The sequence below is a fragment of the Mixophyes fleayi genome, chromosome 4 (assembly GCF_038048845.1).
Source record: "Mixophyes fleayi isolate aMixFle1 chromosome 4, aMixFle1.hap1, whole genome shotgun sequence".
Taxonomy (NCBI): domain Eukaryota; kingdom Metazoa; phylum Chordata; class Amphibia; order Anura; family Limnodynastidae; genus Mixophyes; species Mixophyes fleayi.
The window spans coordinates 104,342,340-104,359,581 of NC_134405.1; the positions used below are offsets into that span (position 1 = coordinate 104,342,340).

Sequence of the window (17,242 nt, forward strand, 5' to 3'; positions counted from 1 at the left end):
CAAAGACAAAAATGGACTTTTACAGCACAAGGATATGCCTGATGAATCCCCTACAAATGTACTAATAAAATGTGGCCCATTAGCAGATTCTACAGATCCACTAGAGACAATCGGTATGGAGGAGTTGTTAGTGGAATGCCAGATCCGGGGTGTACCATACCTGTACTGCATGCACAGGAATATCCTCAAATGTCTTTTAAAAGATCAGGAGAATCCCATCAATGCCTTTAGTGTCTGTAGGAAATAGATGCTCACTTTAGGTCCCCACATACCTCTGTGGGAAAAAATGTCTGCAACAGAGTTTTGAATAAATAGAGCACGAGGTATGGCGACAAGGACTTATTGACACTGAAATGTGGGCAGCACGGTGGCTAAGTGGTTAACACTTCTGCCTCACAGCGCTGGGGTCATGAGTTCAATTCCCGACCATGGCCTTATCTGTGTGGAGTTTGTATGTTCTCCCCGTGTTTGTGTGGGTTTCCTCCAGGTGCTCCAGTTTCCTCCCACACTCCAAAAAACATACTAGTAGGTTAATTGACTGCTATCAAAATTGACCCTAGTCTGTCTCTTTCTGTCTGTCCGTCTGTGTGGGTATATGTTAGGGAATTTAGACTGTAGGCTCCAATGGGGCAGGGACTGATGTGAGTGAGTTCTCTGTACAGCGCTGCGGAATCAGTGGCGCTATATAAATAAATGGTGATGATGAAATGTGGCAGGATCAGTGTTATCGAATAAATACTGAAAAATGTCAATTACAATATCTTTTGTCACATTCTGAAAAAAGGGCTGCTCATTATGTTAATCAAGGGGATGTCCATCCCAGTGGATTATACACAGCTGCCCAAGCTACTATCTTGGGGGAGGCTGGAGAAGAACTGCATGGGGAGGATGTTGTACCTCTGACTAATCCGAAAGGATTAGGAGAAATCCTCCCATTTGGTTACTTGGATGGAAAAAAGCTACCATGTAAGTACCAGTACCATGTAGTAGCATCTTCTGATAATCTGCCAGCGTTTTTGGCACCTGAGACTGTGTCTGAGTCAGAATAGAATAGCAGAAAAGGTCAGTCAGTTATCAACCCCTGTTGTGTTTGAAAATGTTTTATCCAATGAAGTAACGCAGGATAATACATGTGTACTCTCCAGTGCAAATGATGTACAGCTGTACCCAATTGTGACAGAAGAGAAACATAAACTTGCTCAACATATGATCTCAGCAGAAATCATGATCACAGACTGTAGGACATTTTATGGGAGATGATGAAGGAACTGTCATGTCAGGGGCCACTACCATGGGGCCCTGGGAAAACTACTCATACACCTTTCCCTATACAGAATTGGCAGATGAGGAGATGTTGACTAAGTGGGTGTCTGAGAGGGCACCAGCACAGCAAGATTCACCAGCCCCACAAGCTTTAAAGCATCACATTCCAGCTCCAAATCTGGGGACCCAGGACGCCATACCAGAGGCCTGCACAGGACTATCCACACTGATTTGCTGCCAGGAGTTCATGTCTGGGTCCAATGAGGATTTACGCTACCCCGATGCGCCAGAGGTGATAAAAGTAGTGCAACAGGTGGATGTGGTAGTGGGGGAGGGGAGATGCACCCCAACATACATACAGGGGCACCCACATGTGTATTGGGAGGGGGACAGAGGATTACAAAGCAGCAAAGAATTACTGGAGACCCCATATTTTCCTGCCACTGGGCAGTTGTCCCTTGAATCTTTGGGGGAGGGGGGATTGGATCTTTGGAAGAAGGACCCGGACAAGAACCCCCAAAGATTTCCTGCCAGTTTTTATTTTGGTATGTGGGGGAGGGGAGCGTGATCTCCAAGGGACTATTTGCAGTTGGGTATTTGAGGGTGGACAAGGCACCCAAGGGGTGGTGGACTACAACTCTCCTACAACGGATGTGTGCACAGGAGTGGCCCAGTTTTATTGTTGTCTCATCTTATGACACAGGGCAGTATAAAGCCCCACTCCAGATGGGTGGGATGACGCATGGGACCCTGGTGGGAGATTGAGGAACTGTGTACTGCTGTCTACATTACCATCAGACCCAGGTAAAACCACAGTAGGCCAGAGACTTTGGACTTGGGGAGATAGGTTTACTTGGGGCAAGGGAGCCACTGGGAAGCAAAGGCTTACAAAGTGAGATAGGTGTATGTTAGGAAACAAGTTTGATAACATTTTAACCAGCCTGTCCCTCGTTTCTCACAAAATGGGGATTATAGCATGTAAAAGCCCTGCTTTTGTTCCACAGATCAACAGAGTGCAACTGCAGTGTCTTATTACATGGGGATAAGGGGATATTAAAGCTCTTTGTAAATATGTATATTGTTTATTGTATATTGTTGATATTGCAGTGAAGCTGTTATTCATTGTTCTTAAAGTGAAGCCAGGTGGGTTACGGGTAAGGATGAGATTCCAGGACACAGGTGAGGGGGCTGTAGCTACATTCATTCTCCCCCTCATTCTCTACAGGAAGCAAGGAACAACTGGGGATCCTGTGACATCACAAAGTAGTGTAAGGAGTTAATTTTTGGAGGGGCTGATTGCTACCCTATTTTTGGAGGTGGGAGATTCTTATTACTATCCATTGTTCTCCATCGGACTAGTCCAGACATTTTGTCTGCAACCCAGAAGGGGACTTCTGTGGAAGCACAGCTCATCTCCACTCCTCCCTCCAACCCCCTGATCTAGCAGTCACCAATGTTTAAAGAAAGAGAGAACCAGGGGTTTGCCCAGGGAGGGGAAAACACTGTGGAAATTTGACCCTAGATATAAAGAGCCACTCCAGAAGGGGAGAGGATGTTCATTCTCTGATTTAATTCCTAAAAGGTGCAAGATCTGGTGTTGAGTTGCCATTCTCTACCACTGAAATACATCGACAGATCCATGGGTCCTCAAGTCAGGACAGCCAGGTAACTGTAACTCCTTAAGCTAGTGGTGTAAGGGACAGATAATATGGTGAACCTGCCTGGCATTTATTTACTGTGTGTATATAATATTCTAGTGATTGTTTTTATTACAATAAATGTATTGGTTTATTTTTTAACCACTATAGGAACCTTAGAAGGTACTGGGGTAGGCTTCCCTGGCATAGTAAGGCTTCCCACTTCACGCTGGCTGGCTATCCAGGGGTGGATAGCCAGCCAGCGTGAAGTGGGTAGAATTGGGTCAGAAAACCCGGTATCTTCACAGTAGTCATTCTCATTAGTCCCTGCCCCACTGAAGCTTACAATTTACATTGCCTTCCACGCACACACACTAGGGACATATTTGTGTATGATAATAATGTCACCTACAACACACTTTATTTCCAATGTATAAAACATTGGTGGTAGCAGAGAATATTAATTGAATATAGTAATATTCCTTGCCCCCTTCCTAAATTTATACATTAAAGTATGCAGCCATCTGACAACTTCACTCTGTTGAGTATATTGTGCACGTTTTGGTACAAAGTATCATTTTCATTCTGTAAAATATGCTTTCTTGTAATTATAAGATAGTTACATTTTCATTGTGAAAACGTAAATCTTTCATACATAACGCTGATTCGTCTGCCATTATTATTATTATTATTATTATTATGCTTGCTAATTTTACATTGTTCTATTATTCTACTGACTCAAAATTGTATGATTGTGTTTTATTGCTCTAGAACTGAAGGATGCCATAGAGGAAGTTATGCTAGAACTCCATAAAGACAATGTCACAGTTTATTATGTAACAGAAACACCCATGGGTGACGGGACTGAAACATTCCTTGACAAAGTTAAAGCCGCATCATGTGACGCCGTTCCAAAATCCTTGAGGTCATTTGTCAGTGGCAAATCACTTGCAATGTACATCTACACATCTGGAACCACAGGTAACTCAAGATATGAACTGATACTCATTAAATCCCTAACAGTTTTACAATAGGACGTCACGAGAATCCTGCCGCATAACAATATAGTTGTGTCTCTGATATCTTCAGTTCTGACATCTCCTTTAGCTTTACATATATACACGTGAGCGTTCCTTTATAAAGAAGAGACTGGTGTTAAAAAAAGCAATTTGTAATAACATGTATTTAACCATCAACATCATATCTGTGCAATCAACGTATACAATTAATTTTTATATTTGCCGGCATGTTTAGGGGTTTAAAAGTACTTGGAATCCCATTATGTCAAGAATTATTGTTAAATACTTTCTAAAAAGATTTCTTTAAAATGATACAGTATAAATTAGCAGCAACACTGTGAGAGTTCCCACATAGCTTATATTTGGAATCTTTCTCTGATTAAAACACTAGTAAAATTAATAAATCTATCATTACTACTAATATAATTTAAAAATTCACCAAAACAGTCCCTCGTTCAATTAAAAATGTAAATAAATCTTGCAACTCTAGTCACTTGGACATAAATTCTTTCAAAAAGCTAAATTTATAATTACTCAATTCCAAAAATTATTTAAATCACATATAATCAAACAAACTTGAATTCTAGTTAACAGTCCTCAGATATATAATATAATCTCAGGTATGTTTTCAATCTGATAATACCTTATGTACATTTATAATTAGATAAATGTGATGTGAAATTACCCATGCTACAATTGGACAACTGGGAGCATTTTGGATCATTATCATCACCATATATATATATATATATATATATATATATATATAGCCCCACTAATTCCGCAGCGCTGTACAGAAATCTTGTTTACGTCAGTCCCTGCCCCATTGGAGCTTACAGTCTAAATTCCCTAGCATATCCACACACACAGGCAAGAGAGACTAATTTTAATAGCAGCCAATTAACCTACTAGTATGTTTTTGGAGTGTGGGAGGAAACCGGAGCACCCGGAGGAAACCTATGCAAACACGGGGACAACATACAAACTTCACACAGATAAGGTCATGGTCGGGAATCGAACTCATGACCCCAGTGCTGTGAGGCAGAAAGAAATAAATGTTCTTTTTCTTTTTCCATCTATTAATAGTGCTCATAGAAAAAAAACAAAACATAAAAAACATCTTAAACCTGTAGGCAACAACATTTTCCATTTAGCCACTTTAAGACAAATATTATAATTACAGTAATTCTTTCAAGAACTGACTTAGTAAAATTATACAATTCTTTTAAAAGTGCCAACAAACTGATTCTGGCTTCTGATCAAAATAACGTGGAGGCATTGCAAGGAGTGGCATGGCTAAAAGATTCTGCTCTCATCAGAATCTATAACTTTTCAGAAATATGTGTGAATATTAAATTTTTCAAATATTTCTAAATGCACCGAAGGGGTGAACCGTATAAATTGAACCTTGCACAGACACTGCAAAAGGTATGCCATTTTGAAACTGAAATTAATTGGAGAAGTACATTGCTATAAAATCCATGGATTATGGGAAATGAATTACTTAAAAACTAAGAGTCATATCATTGCATGGTGGAATGTTCACTTTTGGGTCCTTCTTGAAGTCCATGTTCTTTAATTCCTACAATATGTTCTGTGTTCTTCCAATAGTAAAATGTTGTAGAGGTTATGTATGATTGGTTCTCATAAAGCACAAGCAGTGCTTAGAGGTTTCTCCAATCTAGACTGGCAGAGCCCGCTAGACTCACTCTTATCCCAATGACCCCCTCAACGCAAGGCTATTGCTGCTTCTAATCAACATCTTGGTATATTCTTGAAGAAGAAAACAAAAGCCACCACACATTAAATCTCAGTAATAATAATAATAACGGCACTTATTATGTCTCAACAGGGCTTCCAAAAGCAGCTGTCATAAATCACAACCGCATAATATTGGCTAGTGGCATGTTTCAAATGTGCCACGTCAGAGCCAGAGATATTGTGTACATTAGCCTCCCATTGTACCACAGCTCTGCCATGTTGATTGGAGTTCACGGATCTATCCTTAAAGGTAATATTTCTTACTGCTATGGTTTGTAGCTATCTAGGGAATCTGACCATGGTCCTTTGTGCAGGGTTACCAACACATGAAGATAGTTACTGACAATATTCTTAAACAAAATACTGATGGCTAACATTTTCTGCTCACTGATTGTTTTTGTTAATAAAATTAAAGTTATTATCATCTAGAGCAGTGTTTCTCAACTCCAGTCCTCAGGACCCACTAACAGTGCAGGATTGCCAGCTGACCAGTGAAATAATTATACCACCTGCTACACTGTGTCAGTCAGTAATGAATACACCTGTGCTCCAGCAAGGAGATATGGAAAACATGTACTGCTAGGGGGTCCTGAGGACTGGAGTTGAGAAACACTAATCTAGATGAAAAAGTGGCTCCAGACAGAAAAGATAAGACTTTTATGCCTATTCAGTCCTAAAGTATTGTTAGAGGACGTTATATTTTGACAGTACTTACGGAATGTTCGGGAAACTCCAGGAAGAGTGAACCACCCTCCATGATCCTGCTTCTCGTTCTTGTGTAGTGGGCGGGACTAGATCCCACCTCACTGCGCAGTCGTGTGTGGAGGCGTGGTTATACAAATCGCCCACCTCATTTGCCCCTAGGTCCAAGGGAGGTCCAAAAAGTAGGCTAGTATCATTTTTACTGATCTCTATTTTTTTTATTATTGACTGGCTAAAAATGTTTCTACTGACTGGTAGGCAGTTGGCTCACGATCAGCAACTGTAAAGCATTTCTTTAACTAAACAGCCGGAGATTAACATAAGTGTCATTTAAACTCAAATGCCTGCAGAATCTTTTGTTTCATCGGTTTAAGTTTAATACACTGTCTTCTAGTGGGGGATTGGCAGCAGTCTGTGGCAAATTCAGAGTTAATACTTTACTTTTTAACAGACCTGCAGTGGAAAGTCAAGTTAATAATGTATTTTACCTCCATGGGTCATATCTCAAATGTTTCATTTGATGTTTAGTGGTCCTTTAAATGATTACATTGTTAGAAGTATAAATCAAAATTGTTTTTCATTTGTAAAAATGGGTTCCTACACTGACCTTCAAAATTCAATTCAAACAATCCTCTGTAATAGCCAATAGGTAAATTATGTGACGGAGCAGCAGCTACTTGTACATTTAAGGAGCAGCCAGTCAGCATCATTAATAAACATAAAAACTATTGGAGGCCATTGTTCAGTTAAAGTATAAAAACTGCACTTTTCCACTTGACCTCCGTCACCTCCCTGGCCATCTCTCTGTACACTGAGATTCACTGATTTGGAGATTGTTCTCTCAAGATTACTCTAAAAACCTAAGGCAACAAATGTGCCTGTTGCATTAAAATTGGGATTTGTGATAATCTGGGAGTTAAATATTTTTAATTCTAATGAAAGCAAAATAAGATACAATTAACTTTAACAATATTCTCTAATGCAAGTGATTCCAAGCCATTGAACCCATGCATATTTACCTAATTTAATAAGCACTTCATTGAATTGACTTGCATTCTTTTTCCCATGCATTTAGTATGGGACACTGCCCATCCCATCCAACCAGAACTAGCAAAATTGAAGCCATTCTGACGCTCTAGGCCATGCGCTTACCAATATAAATGGGTGCAATAGCATAAAAAATAAGTGAAAGACGTATTTTGAGATAATATAACAATTTTTTTTTATTTTTTACTGTATTTGGCACCCAAAATGATTAAAAGCACCAGGAAATGTACTTCATGACTAAGATTCATGAGATCTGACTAATATCATGAGGCTGCTTTTCCCTTATTTTGGTTTAGAATGGCTGCTTTCATTACATATAGAACATTCCATCTACAAAATGTCTGTGTTCATTATGTGCATATATTGTAGTAATGGGGGACCAGCATTACCCTGGGGGACCTTTTTGTGTTGCCTCAGGTTTTGTTTAGTTAGACCATTATCTTGTCTTATTTTGTCATATTGTCTGGCTCGGAATAATATTGATATTTACAATGGTGTGTGTGGTTTTTTTATGTAATCTGTCTCGTTTAGTGTTTTTGTAATCATTGTGTGTTCTTGTTGCTCTCAGGAGCCACTATAGTCTTGCGTAAGAAGTTTTCAGCCAGCCAATTTTGGGATGACTGCAGAAAGTATAACGTGACAGTTGTGCAATACATTGGGGAGGTGCTACGATACCTCTGCAATGTTCCGAAGGTACGTTTACTGTCTGGAGTATTGTATACCTTTAGTATGTTTTTAATTTGGGTTCAGCAACTCAGACAGTCAGTACAGCATGCATAAATACATATAAGGATAGTACAAAAATGGTTACTTAATATAATTAAAAAAAACACATTTAATTCTTGCTACTGATTAAAGTTTTGGTTCATAAAAAATATGTTTTTCTAAATAAAAAACAAATACAAATTAATTGAATCAAGCACCTAAGAACACCATATATCATTCTAAATTTCAGAGGCACCCAGTATTGAGCCATGTCCAACAAAATGACCAACACTTTAGTGTTTTTCCTACCACAAAAACTATTTTTGTTTAGTGACTTTTTTACATATATATGTTGAAGTCCAAGTACTGCCTACATCCCTCCCTCTTATTAAGGAAGATGTCCATCCAATAAAAACGAATCCCATTCAACCCCTATGTCAACAAACAGTATTTACTAAATATATTAATCATTCTTGTGTTTGTCAACAAACGTCCAACCTTCTATGTCATTCTGAATTACAGCAGGCTTTCACTAGCACTCACCTTCATGTGATCCTGCTGTCAGTCTGCCTAAAGCTGGGTACACACTACAGAATTTTTCACCAACTTTTTATGCCGATCGATTTTACATGCGATCGATGGTCCGATCGCTCGGTCCATGGACTGCATACACACTAGCCTTGTTTTAGACGATAAAGGGAAGAGCGGACATCCCGTTAGCAACTTTTTACAACCATGTTGTCGTGAGCAATGATTTTAATTTCGTACACACTGAAGCAACATTTGCGCGGCATGTAACGATATACCAAAGACATTACCATAAAGGGGCAGAGCTTTCACTATAGCTAACACCCAAAACTGCATAAAAAGAGACCACACTGTTGAACTAGGACACGTCTCCTCACATCGCTAAACCTGTCCACACATTTTAAGTTTTGTTTTGCCAAGGTGCAAAATTGCACCTTCTAGCTGGATTTACTGGGACCGATTGTGATCAAATAACACGTGGAAGTATGGAGGGTCCAACTCCCTGAAAAAAGCTGTGACCCTTTATAATTAAAAGGCACACAACCAATTGAGCTGTCAACTCATCGTTTTCTCATTGTCATAGAAGTTTTGCAAAACCACATTGTTGTTTTTGTTATGTTTCAATGTATTAGCCTCAAAAAATGTGCTTACATAGTTATGGCTACGCAGAACCCTGCCCATTGATTAGTTGAAAATAATGCTTCAAAGCTGCCGTCTTGGCAATCAGAAGCAGATACAAAGAGAAGAAGCAGATGCGATGACACCCCAAAAGCAAAACTTAGGCCTTTACAATATACTATGTTGCATTTACCCATCATACCCACTGTAAAAAGTGACTTATACCTCTGCCCCATAAAAAAATACAACGGTTACGTGCTATCTCTTTTTGTAAATATCCTATTAATAGACATATTAACAATTAACAATATGTAACCATAGCACAACCTATCGTTTATTAGCTCAATGAAAACCGACAGACAATTGAGGCAACGGGACTTGTTTAAGAACATGCGGCGATTACGGTGATTGCCTATCGCTGCTTATCCTAGAAATAAATGCCGGTTATAACTACAATTTATCATTATCATCATCACCACCAACATTTATTTATCTAGCGCCAGCAAATTTGGTAGCGCTTTACACCTGGGGCCAAACGTAGTAGTAGATAATACTGGGTAATACAGATAAAGAAGTGAGAAGCTCCTGCTCGCAAGCTTACAATCTATGGGATCATTAACATCTCAGCTGCATTGGTGATACTGGTCTGGACCAGTAAGGGTTAACTTACCATTTAGCCGGGGCAGTCTGAGCTGACATGCTCCTGTGTGACCCGACTAGCCAGTTCTTACATGCTCAGTGGAATGGAAAATCAAGACTCCGTTCAACTTAGTAGAAAAAAAAACAAAAATGTGTTTATAAATAGAATAAAATAAGTAAAAAATATCATATATTTTAAAAATATGGATAATTTAACAAAAGTTTTACTATCGTCATCCTACTGCAGTGCTTGTTTAATAGGCTTTGCCCATTTTGGCCTATCAACTGGCTTTTTTTGTCCTATGATAAATATGCCTGAAAGTGAGATGAGGTATTTAGAAAAAATATTACAACTATTTATTATGTTTTCAGCAGTACAATCAATTGAAATAAAAACAATCAATATAACCTGCAAGGTTTAGACTGCGGTTCTTTGGTTGTTGTTGAACTACAGATACCGATGTTCTGTTTTGTTATTTTGGTTTTCTTCAGAGTGATGACGATGCCTCCCATAATGTCAGGATGGCTATTGGGAATGGTCTGCGGACTGATGTCTGGAGCGAGTTCCTGAGGAGATTTGGCGACATCCAGATATACGAGTTTTATGCAGCTACTGAAGGAAATGTTGTCTTTGTGAATCATACCAACACAGTTGGTGCAGTAGGAAGAGTCAATTTTTTATACAAGGTACGTTAATATAAATCAGTATTATCCTTGTTGATCTGATGTATGAAGTGCCAGTCATACCATCTAGTTTCAGAGACCACTGCTGATTAATAACTAATATATTATGTGTATTCCACACATTTTATACATCAACTGCACGCTGTGTAACTGTGCTTCCTTAACATAAGGGAAATCAGGGCACCGGGCATTCGCCAACAAGACAATAGTGTTTGCTTGGGGTTTAATGAGGATCAGTGCAGGAGAGAGGCCAGCTGTTTCTGGCTTAAATGCTCTGCCTTTAGTGACACTCACCAATCTAATAGATGTTTTAGGAGGAATAAAACAGCAGAAGAGAAGGGACAGGCCAGAGGTCTTAACGGTAAGGACTCAGATACCATTATTGGTGGAAAAGTTGCTGCCAAGGCTCAGATGCTATTTTAATAAGGAAGGACTTGTACAAGATTTATTATACCTGAAAGAGAGCAGGGCACCCCGGGTAGAGAGAGGACTTAGCATTCAGCACTGGAAGTGGTGCAAGAGAAGTCGGTGAAAGAGGTGACTTTAGGGAGAATGGTGGGACCCTTTGATGGTCACCAGTACCGAGTTTCAGAATATTGTCTTTGGGCATAGTGCTGAAAGCAGAGCTGAGGGCATTCAAAATGATGCCATTGACCCTGAATTATGCAGGATAGTATCCACTTATTTCATCAAAACACTACTAAAAGCCAAAGACTGTGGAAAAGGAGCATTAATGGCAAAAGCTGATATAGAGACATCCTTTCAATTAATCCCCATACGTCGCTCTTTCCATTTGCTGGGTTGCATAGTAGAAGAATGTTACTTTGTAGGCAGATGCTTTACCATGGGCTGCACCATATCCTGCACTCAGCTTCTCCCATTAGTCAGAATCGAGTAACAAGTGGTGTCCCTTTACCTGGATTTCCTATTTTGTGGTTACATTGCATGTTTTCAGGTCAAATTCTGGTACCATTAGCACCAGAAAAGCTGGTAGGTGCTGAAATATTTAGGCATAGAAATCAACAAGGTTTAGTAGCCATTTTGTTTACAGGAGCAGAAGCTGGAGGATATGACAGAAAGCCGCCACACTGAGGCAATTACAGTCTCTAGTTGTACATTTGGTATTTATAAATAGAATTATGTCTATTTGACGAATCTTTTGCAGGCGAATCATTGCTGCAACAATTGAGGTGGTTAGGACCCACTTTTTCATAAGGCTTACAAAAGAAATGAAGAAGAATATGAATGTAGAGTTTGGAGCATGCTTTGCATTAAAAAGGTGTGTGGAGAGGTTACCCATCTGAGTGGGTAGAAATAGGCCTGAGTCCCAGTGTGGCGTTGTTAGAACTGTTTCCAGTCTTGGTAGCTTTAGGGCTATGGAGAAATGAGTTAAAGAACAGACTGGTCTGATAATGAAGAAGTTTGAACACTTCGGGCTAGATTTACTAAGCTGCGGGTTTGAAAAAGTGGGGATGTTGCCTATAGCAACCAATCAGATTCTAGCTTTCATTTATTTAGTACCTTCTACAAAATGACAGCTAGAATCTGATTGGTTGCTATAGGCAACATCCCCACTTTTTCAAACCCGCAGCTTAGTAAATCTAGCCCTTCGTCAGCTAGAACACCTCTAGTGACCCTAAGATGCCTGAAGCAAAATATTTGGGTAAAAGCCATGCATATACCAGGGGTTAACAATTAACTAGCAAATGTGTTATCTAGGTTATCAAAATTTAGCATCTTGGCTTCACAGGCGGATGTGGCTCCACAGATTCCCTGCTCACCTTTGGGGCTTGAAACCACAGGAGTGTGGAACTAATTAAGGCCTCCTTACCTTAGAATACTTGGACAGTTTATTGCAGACATTGTAACTGGGTAACTTTATTCGGTATGGCACCTTGACCGCACCCTGCTGTTACTGTGCCGGTTACACTAGCCTGCACACAGGGTCTACGGGCATCCACCATGGAAACACCTCCTGCACGGACACCTTACTCGCACAAGTACAGCAGCGTACGCTGCATTCTACTGTGTTACTGACCATGTTACTAGCTTGACTAATGTACCATGGGCCTTGTGCCCAACTAACGTGTTTCAGGCTTAGACACAGGGGTGCGGCCTGAATAGCATGTGCCTGAAGGCCTTGAATTTCGTAGCTTTCAGCATCAGCAAGTTGATCATTATCCTTCCCCTGCTGCCTTTTTGTGGCTGCCAATGTTTTCTAGTTTGACTCAGTGTCTTTTTTGCTGAGTCTGAAGTCCTCTTTCTTGACTCAGAGCTCTCCGCTGGGCTTGGCTGCAGTCTTCTTCTTCAGAGCTCCTCGTTGGTCTCTCTCGCCCACTGGCAAAGGCCGGTTATATGGCTCACCACGACAATTTAATAAAAAATTCCCACAGTGATCTCTGATTGGTTTGCTGCGGCGTCCTCTGATTACGCCAAATGAGAATCTTAACAAACTTGTTTGTTCCAGGACTGGAGTGAGACGCCGCATCCAGCGAAGTAAGTTAGATTCTTCTTCCGGGACCTTCTTCATACAGTCAATAGGATTTCATGTTTTATTGATGATTTCTAGGGATGAGCGCACTCGGATTTCTGAAATCCGAGCCCACCCGAACGTTGCGGATCCGAGTCGGATCCGAGACAGATCCGGGTATTGGCGCCAAATTCAAAAGTGAAACTGAGGCTCTGACTCATAATCCCGTTGTCGGATCTCGCGATACTCGGATCCTATAAATTCCCCGCTAGTCGCCGCCATCTTCACTCGGGCATTGATCAGGGTAGAGGGAGGGTGTGTTAGGTGGTCCTCTGTGCTGTTTAGTTCTGTGCTGTTTAGTTCTGTGCTGTTTAGTTCTGTGCTGTGCTGTGCTGTGCTGTGCTGTGCTGTGCTGTTTAGTGCTGTGCTGTGCTGTGCTGTGCTGTGCTGTGTTCTGCAGTATCAGTCCAGTGGTGCTGTGTGCTGTGCTCTGTCCTTCTGAGGTCAGTGGTGCTGCTGGGTCCTGTGCTGTGTCCTGTTCAGTCCAGTGGTGCTGTGTCCTGTGCTCTGTGCTTCTAAGGGCATAGTTATTTCCCCAATATTCCCCTGTGTTTAAAAAAATAAAAAAAAGTTTTTTTTAAAAATACCAAAAACTACTTTAATATTTTTTAATTACCACAAAATTTTCACAACCAATCCTGCAGTATAAGCCCATTGGTACTGCAATATTACCAAGTTCACACATTCAGCAGTAAAAGTCCAGTGGTACTGCAATATTACAAAGTTTACACATTCTGCAGTATCAGTCCAGTGGTGCTGTGTCCTGTGCTCTGTCCTGCTGAGTTCCGTAGTGCTGCTGGGTCCTGTGCCGTGTCCTGTTCAGTCCAGTGGTGCTGTGTCCTGTGCTCTGTGCTTCTAAGGGCATAGTTATTTCCCCATTATTCCCAAGTTTTTAAAAAATAAAAAAAAAGTAAAAAAAAATAAAAAATGTTAAAAAAAAAAAAATATATAATAATTATAACCAAATTTGCAAAACCAATCCAGCATTATAAGTCCATTGGTACTGCAATATTACCAAGTTCACACATTCTGCAGTATCAGTCCAGTGGTGCTGTGTCCTGTGCTCTGTCCTGCTGAGTTCCGTAGTGCTGCTGGGTCCTGTGCCGTGTCCTGTTCAGTCCAGTGGTGCTGTGTCCTGTGCTCTGTGCTTCTAAGGGCATAGTTATTTCCCCACTATTCCCAAGTTTTTTAAAAATAAGAAAAAAGTAAAAAAAAATAAAAAATTTAACAAAAAAATAAAAAATAATAATTATAACCAAATTTGCAAAACCAATCCAGCAGTATAAGTCCATTGGTACTGCAATATTACCAAGTTCACACATTCTGCAGTATCTTGTGCTACATATAATGGAGACCAAAAATTTGGAGGATAAAGTAGGGAAAGATCAAGACCCACTTCCTCCTAATGCTGAAGCTGCTGCCACTAGTCATGACATAGACGATGAAATGCCATCAACGTCGTCTTCCAAGCCCGATGCCCAATCTCGTAGTACCGGGCATGTAAAATCCAAAAAGCCCAAGTTAAGAAAAAGTAGCAAAAAGAGAAACTTAAAATCATCTGAGGAGAAACGTAAAGTTGCCAATATGCCATTTACGACACGGAGTGGCAAGGAACGGCTTAGGCCCTGGCCCGTGTTCATGACTAGTGGTTCAGCTTCACCCACGGATCTTAGCCCTCCTCCTCCTCCCCCCCCCCTACAAAAAATTGAAGAGAGTTATGCTGTCAGCAACAAAACAGCAAACAACTCTGCCTTCTAAAGAGAAATTATCACAAATCCCCAAGGCGAGTCCAAGGGTGTTGGTGGTTGTCAAGCCTGACCTTCCCATCACTGTACGGGAAGAGGTGGCTCGGGAGGAGGCTATTGATGATGTAGCTGGCGCTGTGGAGGAACTTGATGATGAGGATGGTGATGTGGTTATTGTAAATGAGGCACCAGGGGGGGAAACAGCTGATGTCCATGGGATGAAAAAGCCCATCGTCATGCCTGGTCAGAAGACCAAAAAATGCACCTCTTCGGTCTGGAGTTATTTTTATCCAAATCCAGACAACCAATGTATGGCAATATGTAGCTTATGTAAAGCTCAAATAAGCAGGGGTAAGGATCTTGCCCACCTAGGAACATCCTCCCTTATACGTCACCTGAATAACCTTCATAGTTCAGTGGTTAGTTCAGGAACTGGGGCTAGGACCCTCATCGGTACAGGGACACCTAAATCCCGTGGTCCAGTTGGATACACACCAGCAACACCCTCCTCGTCAACTTCCTCCACAATCTCCATCAGATTCAGTCCTGCAGCCCAAGTCAGCAGCCAGACTGAGTCCTCCTCAATACGGGATTCATCCGAGGAATCCTGCAGCGGTACGCCTACTACTGCCACTGCTGCTGTTGCTGCTGTTAGTCGGTCATCTTCCCAGAGGGGAAGTCGTAAGACCGCTAAGTCTTTCACCAAACAATTGACCGTCCAACAGTCGTTTGCCATGACCACCAAATACGATAGTAGTCACCCTATTGCAAAGCGTATAACTGCGGCTGTAACTGCAATGTTGGTGTTAGACGTGCGCCCGGTGTCCGCCATCAGTGGAGTGGGATTTAGAGGGTTGATGGAGGTATTGTGTCCCCGGTACCAAATCCCCTCGAGATTCCACTTCACTAGGCAGGCGATACCAAAAATGTACAGAGAAGTACGATCAAGTGTCCTCAGTGCTCTTAAAAATGCGGTTGTACCCACTGTCCACTTAACCACGGACATGTGGACAAGTGGTTCTGGGCAAACGAAGGACTATATGACTGTGACAGCCCACTGGGTAGATGCATCCCCTTCCGCAGCAACAGCAACAGCTGCATCAGTAGCAGCATCTACAAAATGGCTGCTCATGCAAAGGCAGGCAACATTGTGCATTACAGGCTTTAATAAGAGGCACAACGCTGACAACATATTAGAGAAAATGAGGGAAATTATCTCCCAGTGGCTTACCCCATTTAGACTCTCATGGGGATTTGTGGTGTCAGACAATGCCAGTAACATTGTGCGGGCATTAAATATGGGCAATTTCCAGCACGTCCCATGTTTTGCCCACACCATTAATTTGGTGGTGCAGCATTACCTCAAGAGTGACAGGGGTGTGCAGGAGATGCTTGCGGTGGCCCGCAAAATTGCTGGACACTTTCGGCATTCAGCCAGTGCCTACCGCAGACTAGAGGCACATCAAAAAAGCTTGAACCTGCCCTGCCATCACCTCAAACAAGAGGTTGTGACGCGCTGGAACTCCACCCTCTATATGCTGCAGAGGATGGAGGAGCAGCAAAAGGCCATTCAGGCCTACACAGCCACCTACGACATAGGCAAAGGAGTGGGGATGCGCCTGAGTCAAGCGCAGTGGAGACTGATTTCCGTGTTGTGCAAGGTTCTGCAGCCATTTGAACTTGCCACACGAGAAGTCAGTTCCGACACTGCCAGCTTGAGTCAGGTCATTCCCCTGATCAGGCTGTTGCAGAAGCAGCTGGAGAAAGTGAGGGAGGAGCTGGTAAGCCATTGCGATTACAGCAAGCATGTAGCTCTTGTGGATGTAGCCCTTCGTACGCTTTGCCAGGATCCGAGGGTGGTCACTCTTTTAAAGTCAGAGGAATACATTCTGGCCACCGTGCTCGATCCTCGGTTTAAAGCGTATGTTGTGTCTCTGTTTCCGGCGGACACAAGTCTACAGCGGTGCAAAGACCTGCTGGTCAGGAGATTGTCCTCTGAAGAGGACCGTGACATGCCAACAGCTCCACCCTCATTTTCTTCCACATCTATGGCTGCGAGGAAAAAGCTCAGTTTTCCCAAAAGAGGCACTGGCGGGGATGCTAACATCTGGTCCGGACTGAAGGACCTGCCAACCATTGCAGACATGTCTACTCTCGCTGCATTGGATGCTGTGACAATAGAAAAAATTGTGGATGATTACTTTGCTGACACCATCCAAGTAGACATGTCAGACAGTCCATATTGTTACTGGCAGGAAAAAAAGGCAGTTTGGAAGCCCCTGTACAAACTGGCTCTATTTTACCTGAGTTGTCCCCCCTCCAGTGTGTACTCGGAAAGAGTTTTTAGTGCAGCGGGGAACCTGG

General features: G+C 41.7%; 1 protein-coding gene across 1 annotated transcript in view; it reads left to right on the forward strand.

Annotated features, from left to right (window-relative positions):
• SLC27A2 (solute carrier family 27 member 2) overlaps nucleotides 1–17,242 on the forward strand; it is a 64,076-nt gene that overhangs the window by 30,822 nt on the left and 16,012 nt on the right. The window contains exons 2-5 of the mRNA XM_075207927.1: nucleotides 3,672–3,881; nucleotides 5,772–5,930; nucleotides 7,998–8,122; nucleotides 10,412–10,606. Of these exons, the coding sequence (XP_075064028.1) occupies nucleotides 3,672–3,881; nucleotides 5,772–5,930; nucleotides 7,998–8,122; nucleotides 10,412–10,606 (689 nt within the window). The remainder of the gene's footprint in view (nucleotides 1–3,671; nucleotides 3,882–5,771; nucleotides 5,931–7,997; nucleotides 8,123–10,411; nucleotides 10,607–17,242) is intronic.